This window comes from Mesoplodon densirostris, chromosome 4 (genome assembly GCF_025265405.1).
Source record: "Mesoplodon densirostris isolate mMesDen1 chromosome 4, mMesDen1 primary haplotype, whole genome shotgun sequence".
NCBI lineage: Eukaryota > Metazoa > Chordata > Mammalia > Artiodactyla > Ziphiidae > Mesoplodon > Mesoplodon densirostris.
In genome coordinates, this window is record NC_082664.1 from 51,976,135 (window position 1) to 51,988,973 (window position 12,839).

General features: G+C 32.4%; 1 protein-coding gene across 1 annotated transcript in view; it reads left to right on the forward strand.

Moving 5' to 3' along the window:
* The window catches only part of SOS2 (SOS Ras/Rho guanine nucleotide exchange factor 2), a 103,652-nt gene that overhangs the window by 67,853 nt on the left and 22,960 nt on the right, over positions 1-12,839 (forward strand). The window contains exons 9-14 of the mRNA XM_060096256.1: positions 104-231; positions 743-1,398; positions 1,495-1,576; positions 3,205-3,327; positions 7,577-7,680; positions 9,316-9,538. Of these exons, the coding sequence (XP_059952239.1) occupies positions 104-231; positions 743-1,398; positions 1,495-1,576; positions 3,205-3,327; positions 7,577-7,680; positions 9,316-9,538 (1,316 nt within the window). The remainder of the gene's footprint in view (positions 1-103; positions 232-742; positions 1,399-1,494; positions 1,577-3,204; positions 3,328-7,576; positions 7,681-9,315; positions 9,539-12,839) is intronic.

Consider the following 12,839-nt stretch of genomic DNA (forward strand, 5'->3'; position numbering starts at 1 on the left):
TTCTTTTGAGAGTTCATAATATTTTGTTGCTGCTTCCTCTAATTATGAGAAAGGGAAAGAATTGACCAATGCAGGTTTAATTTTTCTTTTTGGTTTTTCTTAGCAATTGAAAGCATGTAGTGAAGAGCATGAAGACAGAGAATGTTTGAACCAAGCTATTACTGCTCTCATGAATCTCCAAGGTAGTATGGACCGAATTTACAAGCAGTATTCACCTAGACGCCGACCTGGGTAATTCCAAACTGTTGAAAATATGAATGCTTATGGAATACTTCTCTTACGTCTGATGTCTGGTTTTCTAAAGAAGTGTTACTTACAGTGATAGTTGCATTCTTGAAAGTTATAGTTTTGTTTTACATTTTTCTTTTGTCCTTTAGTCTTTTAAAATTGGCATTGTCATATTGTTAAGATATATTTAATAAAATTTTTAAAAGATATATTAAATAATTTTTGTATCATTTATGTAAGAAATTTAGTGTTACTTTCATTTTAATTCTTATAGCATTAAGAATGATATATAGAGCCTCTACTATTTCTCTTTCACAATAATGAAATTGAGGCATGTATTATTTAGTGGCAAAGTTAGAAGAGAGTAAATGCTGTGTGCAAAATCTAGTGTTTAGTTATTTAATATTTTTGTCACTTGATTTGAGGTAGTTCATACCTAAGGCAATTAAGGTTGCTTAACCATTGAATAAGCTAAATTTATCTGGGTTTTTTGTTGTTGTTGCTGTTTTTTTAGGGATCCTGTTTGCCCTTTTTATAATCGTCAATTAAGAAGCAAGCACCTGGCTATTAAAAAAATGAATGAAATTCAGAAAAACATAGATGGATGGGAAGGCAAAGATATTGGACAGTGTTGTAATGAATTTATTATGGAAGGCCCATTGACAAGAATTGGTGCTAAACACGAACGGCATATTTTTCTCTTTGATGGCTTAATGATTAGCTGCAAACCCAATCATAGCCAGTCACGCCTTCCAGGATACAGTAGTGCAGAATACAGGTTAAAAGAAAAATTTGTCATGAGGAAAATACAAATATGTGATAAAGAAGATACTTGTGAGTGCAAACATGCTTTTGAATTAGTATCCAAAGATGAAAACAGCATAATATTTGCTGCTAAGTCTGCTGAAGAGAAAAATAATTGGATGGCAGCACTTATTTCTCTTCATTATCGTAGTACTCTAGATCGAATGCTAGATTCAGTATTACTGAAGGAAGAAAATGAACAACCACTTAGGTTACCGAGTCCTGAAGTGTATCGTTTTGTGGTAAAAGACTCTGAGGAAAACATTGTTTTTGAAGACAACTTGCAAAGTAGAAGTGGAATCCCCATTATTAAAGGAGGAACTGTGGTGAAATTAATTGAAAGGTTAACATATCACATGTATGCAGGTATGTAAGGAAGGAACCCCTCCAAAATATGGTACTTTGAATTAATTAAACTGAATAAATTGAATATGCAACCTGTTTTATGCTCTACCTTTTCAGATCCCAATTTTGTTCGCACTTTTCTTACTACGTATCGTTCATTTTGTAAACCACAGGAATTGCTAAGCTTACTGATTGAACGGTAAGAAAAGTATTTCACTTATATTTAAATTTTTTTTAAAGTTAACTGTTTTGTACCTTGCAAAGTGCTAGGTATCTAGTATGTACTCAGGTAGTTTTTGAACATAATTTATTTGACATTAAATTTGCAGTATTACTATTCTCTTCAAGCAGCATACTTACTGAAATCCCTGTTTATAACAGATCTTTTCAGATCTTAGCAATATTTATAGTGGTAATCAGAAAGACCCATTTTTACAGGATAAAAAAACTATGAATTTTAATGAAATCTTTTCTATTCAATAAAACAATACTTCCTTGAGAGAGACTTTTTACTTCTGAAACAAACGTTTTATTGTGGAAATTTTTAAAACATAAACAAGAGTAAATAGAATATAATAAACCCCATTTATCAATCATCCAACTTCAATAATTATCAAATTATGTTTCATCTGTTTCCATACTGACTTGAACACCCTAATTCCAGGATTATTTTGAAGTAAATCCTTGGCAACATATTTCATCTGTAAATATTCCCATTTTGTATTTCTAAAAGATAAGTATCCTTATTAAAAGCATAATACAGTATCATTATTAGACCTAAAAAAATTAAAATTTCCTTTATTATGATTAATTTTTTTTTTTTTCTTTTTGCGGAGAATTTTTCACTGTTGTGGCCTCTCCCATTGCGGAGCACAGGCTCCGGATGCGCAGGCCCAGCGGCCATGGCTCACGGGCCCAGCCGCTCCGCGGCATATGGGATCCTCCCAGACTGGGGCACGAACCCGTATCCCCTGCATCGGCAGGCGGACTCTTAACCACTGCGCCACCAGGGAGGCCCTATGATTAATTTTTTTAAATTAAGTTTTGGATTGACTTTTTCTTTTTTTACTGAGTATGTTAGTAGTACTTTAAATGCTTTATAGGTTAAATTATAGTATCTGGACTTCAAAATAATTTTTGTTTTACATTTTCAAACTTAACTACCAGAATTTTATCTGGACCTCTATCATTATGTTGTTCCATGAAACTAAGTATAGCAGACTGAGTTAGTATAATGTGCTATGAAGATTTACTTAGCTGCCTTTCCATGTCCAAAATAAGGAAAGCACATGTTAGACTTACATTTTAGCTGTATTTCCTATGGTTGGGGAAGGTTTTTTTTTTTTTAACTTTGATTTTTTTACCTTATCCACTTAGTTATGTTTTTTAAATAATATTTAAAATTCAGTGTGGGACTTCTCTTTGGATTTATATTCATTTATTTTAGGAAATTTGCTTTCATTTTAATAAATTAAATATTAAGGACAGATTATTAGATAAGGTATCTCTGTTATGTTCTTTAAAGAGGTCATACTCTTTATAGATTCTTTTCTTGGATCTTTTCCACTGACCTTTCGTATGTTGGTCAATGCTAGTTATTAAACTTTTTTTGATAAAAGTAAGAATATAAGTACTTAGTACTATAGACAAAGGGCAGTTTTTTGTAGTATGTAATACTTCAAGAGAAGTTTATCAGTAATTGCACTTTTCACATAAATGGTAGTAAAGAAGGTTGCTTAGTTAAAATATTTTTTCTGCTGTATTTGAAATCTTTCTCATTTCTGTATGAACAACAAAAAATTTCTCTCATTTTGCTTTTCTTCTTAGATTTGAAATTCCAGAGCCAGAACCTACTGAAGCAGATAAATTGGCAGTAGAGAAAGGCGAGCAGCCAATCAGTGCGGACCTTAAAAGGTTTCGCAAGGAATACGTCCAACCAGTACAACTTAGGTTTGGCCTGAATATTATATTTTTTATGTACCATTCAATTTTCAATACTTAGTTAGCACAAAAGTTTTTACCTCTTAATTCAGATGTAGGTATTATTAATTTCATAGCAGTTTAAATTAAACTTCCAAAGTTCTTTTTATGTGAAGCTACTCTTAATTCCCTGAAGAAAATTAATTATTAAAATATACTGTGTTATATGCATCAGATACCTCTAGCATGTGATATGTTATGCTTGCAGGTCAGGGTACCTAATAAATAAAAATTATAAAATTTCATATGAATTTTGCCTACTGTCAATCCCCCCTCCCCTTTTTGTCTTCGTTATCTCATTGTGATCATTTAGTAATTCTGGGCTTTTTTTTTACCATTTATAATATTTATGAAAGTTCTAGTTCTTTCCTCACTCTTTTCCCACAAGATACATAGACATTTGTTACTTGTCTAAAAAGTGTCATTTCAATCATTTTTTTTCATGCTTTTTCTTTTTAAAAAAATTTTTACTGAACTATAGTTAATTTACAATCTTGTGTTAGTTTCAGGTGTACAACAAAGTGATTCAGTTTTATATATATATATATATTTTTTTTTCTTTTTTAGATTCTTTTCCATTATAGGTTATTACAAAATAGTGAGTGTAGTTCCCTGTGCTATACAGTAGGTCCTTATTGGTTATCTGTTTAATAATTTCTAAAAATGTATCTGATAATAACATCTGCTGGTTGTTGGGTTACTCTGTGTGCCTAAGTGATTTATCTTTTTTATCTCATCCTCACAACACAATTACTATTTCCACTTTGTTTAAGAGAAAATTGAAACTTTAACAGGATAAAGTAATTTGAGATAGGTCATATGAAGGGAGTGACAGGAGAGGATCCATATCTGACTTCCTAAACCAGTGCTTGTTTGTTTGTTTCAGTGTTCACTGAGCATTGAAAATTGGAAGCTCCTTTGATTAGGCCTATTTATAGTCCAAGTGAAAACCAAAGTATTATCTACCTTTTTCCATGGGAAAACTGAGATATCTTATTAATTGTATATGATCTAAATATTTTTTCCCTGTAAATGTTGTTTCCTTGATTAGTATTAATGAATAAATTGACATTTTGAAACTGAGTATATTAACTGCTTATTTTTCAGGATGATTGCCACAAAAAAATGCAATTTTAGAGGAATGATAGTGCTCCCAACTATATGTCTCTCAGCCAAAACTTTTAATGTGTCATTCTTTGCATAAGAAGATGAGATTATTTACCCCTGAACAATAAAGAAGTAATTAATTTTTTTCTCCTAGCTGTGATGCATTTGTACTAATACACACTCAAATTAAGCCCCTTGACATGAGGCACACATTTATGAGGTTGCTATATTAGAGCAGAATATAATATTAGACTCTCAGTCATCTATGTTCTTTAAGTATTTATTTATAAGCATTTTCTGTGTTCTCAGTCCTGTACTTGTAACTATAGTGAATACAGAAATAGCATAGAGGGACTTCCCTGGTGGTGCAGCGGTTAAGACTCCATGCTACCATCGCAGGGGGCACAGGTTTGGGAACTAAGATACTGCATGCTGCGCAGCGCTGCCAAACGAAAAAACAAAGAGCATAGAATATCCTCTTTGCCACTGTGATATTACAGTTTTATTGGGGAAAAGGGATACATGAAACAGTTGTATATTATTCTACTTTAAATGTTCAAGTGTTTAAGTGGCTTAGAAAGATACATCCTCATAAAATTTCAGGAAAATTAGGGAAAGCATTTTGGAAGAGGTAAAATCTGAAATTGCTCCCAAAGGATATATAGGATTTAGATAGATAGGCAGAAAGGTGATTGTTGGTACTCAGAGTCGTGAGAAACAGTATGAACAAATGCAGGAAGGCAGAAATGAGGGTAGTGTGCAGAGGAAATAGGTAAGGAAAATGACTCAAAAGGAATGAATTGTATTGCAGGTAGTAGTAGATTAGATTAACTACATGGAATGGGCGGAATTGTCAGTGGCCTTGAAATCCATGCCAAGTTATTAAACTTGGCCTATAAGCGTTGAAGGATTTTTAGCAATATAGTAATTTTTATAATGATAGTAACTTTTTCCAACATTGTATTACAAAATTTTTACATAACGCAAAGGTGAAAGAATTTTACAGTGAACTGTACCACCTAGGAATCTACCACCTAGATCTACTGTTAACAGTTTACTATCCTTATTTTATCACAGGTCTATGGATTTATCATTCTTCTTTTGGTCCATTAATCATCTAATTTGGGGGACATGTTTCAAAACACATTTCTCTTTAAATACTTCAGTTTGTATATAATTAACAGTTCAGTTTTTGTTTATTCTGTTGTTGTAAAATGTGTATATAATGAAACACACACATGTTAAGTGTACTCTGAATTTTTAACAAATACATCTCTATAATCCACACTCCTGTCAAGGTGTATAAGGTGTTACTATCACTCGGCAAAGTTCCCTAATGCCCATTCTAATCAGTTTTTATTCTCATTGCCCAAAGCAGCTTTCAGTTTCCTATATAGATTACTTTTACCTGTTTTATACTTTCATATAAATGGATTTGTGTATTATATACTCTTTTGTGTCTGACTTCTTTCACTCAACATGCTTTTGAGCATGTTGTTGCTTATATCAGTGTTTGTTCTATTTTATTGCTGAGGTGGTATTCTATTATATGAATATACCACAACTTGTTTATTCACTTTCCCACTGAAGGACACCTGGGTTCTTTTCAGTTTTTGATTATTATGATTAAAGCTGCTATGAAGTTTGTAAGTCTTTCGTGAACATATTTTTTCATATATCTCTTGTAAATAATTCAAAGTGGGAGGCTGGGTCATAGGGTAGGTGTGTGCTTAATTTTAAAAGAAACAGCCAAATCTTTTCCCAAAGTAATTGTACAATATTATACTCTCACCAACAATTTATGAAGTTCCACTTGTTCCTTATCCTTACCAGTATTTAGTGATGTCAGTGTTCATACCTTAGCCAAACAGGTGGGGTATAGTGATATCTCTTTATGATTTTAATTAGTATTTTTTCAATGATGCAATGTTGAGAACTTTTTATTGTCTGTTATTGGCTATTCGTATTTATTTGGTCAAGACTTTATTAAAATCTTCTGCCTATTTTTTATTGAGTTGTCTTTTCATTATGGAGTTGTAGTAGTGTATTGAGTAGGATTGGATGCCGGTCTTTTGTCAGATAAATGTTTTACACATATTTTCTCCCCATCTTTGGATTATCTTACTTTTCTTAATTTTGGTGAAATCTAGTGATGAGATTTTTTTTCTTTTACATGATAATAATTTTTAAATTACATTAGATTCTGTAGAAACTAGGAATTAGAAAGGATGGAAGCAGAGTTATTTGAAAACTAGTGTTAGCCTAGAAGCTATCAATTTTGTGATCACTTGAAATACTCTCTAAGCCACTGAGCTAACCAGGCACTTAAGGTTGTTTTATTACAGATACCATTAGTAATTTAAAAGTTTCTTAGTCTGGGAAAAAAACTATTGTCTGACTGTTGCTGGGGTCACGGGCAGTGGGTGGGAAGATTAACTAGAAATATTCATTGAAATAATGAAGGAAAAATGCTAATGTAATTAATATACACTATATGTGTCTTCGTGGTGGAGAATGGAATGTTTTATTTGTATAGGTTGCTTAAATCTCTATTGCTTAAATCTCTGTAAGTAATTATTTTTGAAGTACTGTAAAACAAAATAGCTCTGTCAGAAATATTTTTGTCTTTTGAAATAAAAGAATGTGAACCTACCTGTAAATTACATAGGAATTTGATGATAGCACTTGAATTTAGAACCAAATACACTACATCTTAGTTGGTTTTCCATTTTATGTGGAAAATACATCAAATTTTAGGGCTTTTAAAAAATCCTTTTATAATTGAAGAACTTAAAAGTTGCTTTTGTATTATACAGAGTATGAATTTTCTACATATAAATAAAGAAAAAGTACTTTTCCAGAACATAAATGGATAATTAAGTATAGAAGCCATGATTTTTATGCTTATAAATTTTTTAAAGTATAATTTTTGAATAATAAACAGTTCATATTACTGAAGTACTTAAGGTATTAGTTAAATAGAAATTAGAGACTCTCTTGAGTGTTATGTTGGCCCTAGTATATAAAAGTATCACCACGGCATTAGAGAAGTGCAAGAAGTATAATTGAATGCTTGGGTTTCACTAAAATGTGTTTCTTTTCATTTTGTCAGGATCTTAAATGTGTTTCGGCACTGGGTTGAACACCATTTTTATGACTTTGAAAGAGACTTGGAGTTGCTTGAAAGACTAGAATCCTTCATTTCAAGTGTAAGAGGTATATTATTTGAAGATTTGATTGGATCTTCTGTCTCATGAGGTTTTTTTTAAATTTATGACTTTCAATTTAAGAAGCTAAACTATTTTTCATTTTTAAAAGGCAGAAGTAACATTTGGAATAATTTTTATAGATTCTAAGGAGCTCACGTGTTTAGAACCACCTGAAGTGTTAAAATCTTGCCTTTTGAAGTTTTTTAGGAGAATCTTTTTTTTTAAGAAGTCAAAAGTCCTCTTTAGTAAATTTAAGCCCTTTAATGTTATCTCATCTCATGGTTGCCATTCCTTTAAATAATTGAATATTTGTATAATTTAATCTGTTTTCTTCTCCTCCTTAATCTTATCCTTCAGTTTTGAATGGTTAATAGCTTCTTAAATAATATTTACTTCCCCTGGAAAAGTTTTTGGTGTATTTTTGACAACTGAAAGATAGGAGTTTCCTACCTGAAGTTTCAGAACACAGCCCATGAAATGAAACTCTAGGTGGTGAATATTAAACAAATGTACATATCAAATGTATGCTGTTGAATCAAGAAAATTCATGTTTTCTCTGATAGTATAAGGCATTAATTAAGAATACCATAATTAAGTCTAGCTTCTTTCATCTCCTACTTGTTCTTTAAGGCAAATTTTACTTTAAATAGAGAATGTGATTCCTTTGTTTCAGTTTTGAGATGTTTAAAACACATTTTTATCATGTGTGCTTTAAAATTGTTTATAGTACTAAGTTAATTTTTAACTTCATGTTCTTAATGCAGACACTAGAGTATATGTGATCTAAGAAGCTTCTAAAATACACACACATATTAGAATAAAGCCAGTAAATGATTTTGTTTAAAGGCCTTTCCTATACAAGTTATACCTCAAGATAACTAAATAGTTGATGAGGGAAAGTTTTTAAAGAAACATTGCAACTAATAAGTGAAGAAGGAATGATAGAATTAGAATATTACCATTTCTCAACTCCTCCTAGTAACATCATAAAAAGAGAGACATTATATGCCTCTTATCAGAAATAGTCTTGCAAGTATTCATGTCGAAAGTTTATCCTGGACCAGATCAAATCTGTATGTGTTGATTTACAGAAGATACAGGGACAGAGAAACATGGCAAATGATACCACAGCGATGGAATTGGCAAAATTCAGACTTGGGAAACTCCACAAGTGAATTTCAACAAATAAATTGCAAGCAAAAATGAGAGATGATAGGGGAACCTGTAGATGAGAGGAGACTTGACACATACTGACTCAATGCAAAATGTAGATCTTGTTCAGATCCTATTTCATACAAACTAACTGTAATAAAACATGAGACGATCAGGGAAATGTGAATACTAACTAGGTATTTGATGATATTAAGAAGATATTGTCATTTTTATATGTGATAATGGTATTATGGTTATTTTAAAGTTTTTAACTTTTAGATAATACTTCAATATGAATGAAATTTTATGATATCTTAGATTTGCTTTGAAATAACATAAGGAGTAGAGGGCGGACATGAGTGGGGTTAGATGAAACAAAAAGTGCCATGAGTTGATAGTTGTTGAAGGTGCATGAAAGTTACAGATTATACGAAGATTTGCAGTTATATCTGTCAAGTAAAGGGCATTTTTGTTTGTGTTCTTTTTCTAGGGAAAACTATGAAGAAATGGGTAGAGTCAATTGCTAAGATCATCAAGAGGAAGAAACAAGCTCAGGCAAATGGAATAAGCCATAATATTACCTTTGAAAGTCCACCTCCACCAATTGAATGGCATATCAGCAGACCAGGGCAGTTTGAAACGTTTGATCTCATGACACTTCATCCAATAGAAATTGCACGTCAGCTGACACTTTTGGAATCTGATCTCTACAGGTAGACAATTAACATTAATTCGCTGCTCTGTTTTCAAGAACTTTGAACAGTTCCATCTATTTTCAGAACATTTTGAAAATTATTCATGTGTGCTTAAAAATACTTCATCTGTTCTTGTGTGTTGGGAAGAAAGTTCATAGCACAGTTTTTAACTATAGTCTGTTCTGCAGGTGAAAGTCATAAATTATTGCTCTTCAGGCCTAGATTAGGTCCTAGCAATCCTTCACAAGAGGAGTGGCAGAGAGAAGACTAATGCAGTACAATAGCAACCACTTTATAGACAGTCACCCAGCTCCTATTCCTAATACTTTCTCATATTGCTTTAGTTTGAGTTGGTTCCGTTAAGACAGTCAGTATGGATGCTAGGCTCTGGGCAGCTAAGTAAATAGAATATTGAGTGACTTAAGTTTTATTCTTTTTTTTTTCAAATATGTAATCAAAAAATTTTTTCAATATGTAATCAAATTTTTATTTTATTTCATTTTATTATTATTATTTTTTGAGGTACGCGGGCCTCTCACTCTTGTGGCCTCTCCCGTTGCGGAGCACAGGCTCCGGACGCGCAGACTCAGCGGCCATGGCTCACAGGCCCAGCCGCTCCATGGCATGTGGGATCTTCCTGGACCGGGGCACAAACCCGTGTCCCCTGTATCAGCAGGCGGACTCCCAACCACTGCGCCACCGGGGAAGCCCTGTAATCAAAATTTTAATGTGGGGCTTGACTGGGTTAGGTTTGCAAGGCAAATGAGTAACAAAATTCTTAGAGGAGTAAAGATTTCTTCACTTCTTTTAAGGAGTCTCAAATACTTTAGCTATTTGAAGTCAATATTCACTTTAAAGAAAAGTATATTTTTGAAGTAGTGTGATGATGAACCATACTTAAAACTTCTGAACCATTTTCTTTTGTTTATAAGGATCACTAGAAATATACTTGACTATTTATTTTTATCTGTATCGCATCATTTGTCTTTATATATAAAGCAGTTCCTGCCCCTGTATCCACACAGATCACCCATTTACAACCTAATCTTTTAGCTTCATAGCTTTATCACTTCCAATGTCATTCTTTACTCCAACTCAGACATTTCCTATGGTCATATTCTGAATCTTGTCATCACTCCAAATTTTATTCCAGAATTACTAACTCATACATCTCATACCTTCCGAACCACAGTTTTTTCTCTTTTCCACTTGCATTATCAAATTATTCCTCTGTCATTTTTTTAAAACCACTGTCCTTCCCAGTACATTAGCCTCTTTCTGTCCTATCTACCTCATAATTTAAGATTTCTTCTTTCATTTACGACCCAGGCTCCTGTGAAGAGTAGAGGTCTTGCAAAAAAAAAAAACAAAAACAGAATACAGGCCTTATAGGTAATCGCCACCTGCCAGCCCCAGCCAGAAAATAAACCCCTACCACTATCATTCCATCAAAAACTTTTCTGCATTCAGGAGCCGCTTTTAAAATGCAAACACCCCTAAGAAGTTATCCTGAGTAGCAGCCATTGTTTTTTTTAAAAAACTGGGATTACACAGGGAAAAGCAAGAACATATAAAGTTTAGTGTAAATGGAGAATGTGGGAAAGCACCAGATATAAAACTTTACCTTCTTTAGAATTGGGTTTCTGATTTTCCCTGACTGTGCTGTTCAGAATTTAGCACACCCATCTGAGTTTGTTACCATCTCATTCAGAGTGTCATGTTATATTTTAAGTAATTTGGAGTTCAGGTGGTTTTTGTTGATATTGTGGGAATTTTTGTAGGAAAACACAGTTTTTTAAATTGAAGTATAGTTGATACACAATATTATATTAGTTTCAGGTGTACACTATAGTGATTCAATATTTTTGTGGCTATTTTATTTAAAGTTACTATAAAATACTGGCTGTATTACCTGTGCTATATATCTTTGTAGTTTATTTATTTTATACATAGTACTTTGTTACCTCTTAATTCCCTCCCCCTAATTTGCCCCTCCCCCTCTCTCTTCCTACTGGTAACCACTAGTTTGTTCTCTATATCTGAGTCTGTTTGTTTGTTATATTCATTTGTTTGTTATATTTTTAGATTCCATATATAAATGATAACATACAGTATTTGTCTTTCTTTGTCTGACTTCTTTCACTTAGCATAATATCCTCTAGGTTCATCCATGTTGTTGTAAATGGCAGAATTTCTTTCTTTTTTATGGCTGAGTAGTATTTGTGTGTGTGTGTGTGTGTGTGTGTATCTCACAAATTCTTTATCCATTCATCTATTGATGGGCACTTAAGTTGCTTCTTTACTGTGGGATTTGTGATAGGTGGGAATGAAGGGACTTATTCCTTAGATAAAGCAAGTAGTACAGAATTAGGTTTTTCCTTATAGTGTTACATGAATGGACATCAGGAATAAGGGAGCACTTACCTCTATGTGGACCTACTTTCAGAACATAGAAATACCTTTGTTAAGTGATATGTGTATTATGGAAGAATGGTACCATATGTAAAATACTGACACTCTTTGTAAACTAATTTCTGGTGAGATAATAGAACCACTTAAGAAAACTTACTTCCAAGACTGTTCAAAGTACCCATTTACACTCAAATCTACTGAACTTTTTTATTATTATAATAGCCAAGTCTGTAGGACAGTGATGGCAATGCCAATGGTGAATTTTTTAAAAATTATGTAATCCTGAATCACTGTATACAGTGATTTAATCTGCTCTTCCATCTGATTTTTTATTCAGTATTTCAGGTATTAAAAAAATATAGAAGATAATACAATGAGGGTTCATCAGCAACAAAAGCATTACAAATAAAATTGAAATCCTTTGTGTAATTCTCTCTAATCCCATTTCTCTTCTTTCTTCCAAAGGATAACCACTATCTTATATTTGGTATTTACTATTCCTATGTATGTCTTTATAATTTATACACATACACACATTCATAAACAATATGTAGCATTATTTTGCACATTTTAAGGCTGTTTATACTGATATATCATTCTGTGACTTGTTTTTTACTTAAATTGATTCTAGCATTTGTTCAAGTTGCTGAGTATAGCTCTGGTTTGCTTATTTTAATTGCTATATTGTATTCCATTGTATGAATACTCACTCCACAGTTTATCCAGTCTCTTGATAAGGAGCCTTTAGATTGTTTGGGATTTTTCACTCTTGGAAACAATGCTTGACTGAACATTCTTAGAAATGTTTTCTTATAAACTGGTGTATCTAGAATATATACCTAGGTGTACAATTGCTGTGTAATCTAGTATGTAGATTTTCAGTATTATGAGATATTGCCAAATTATT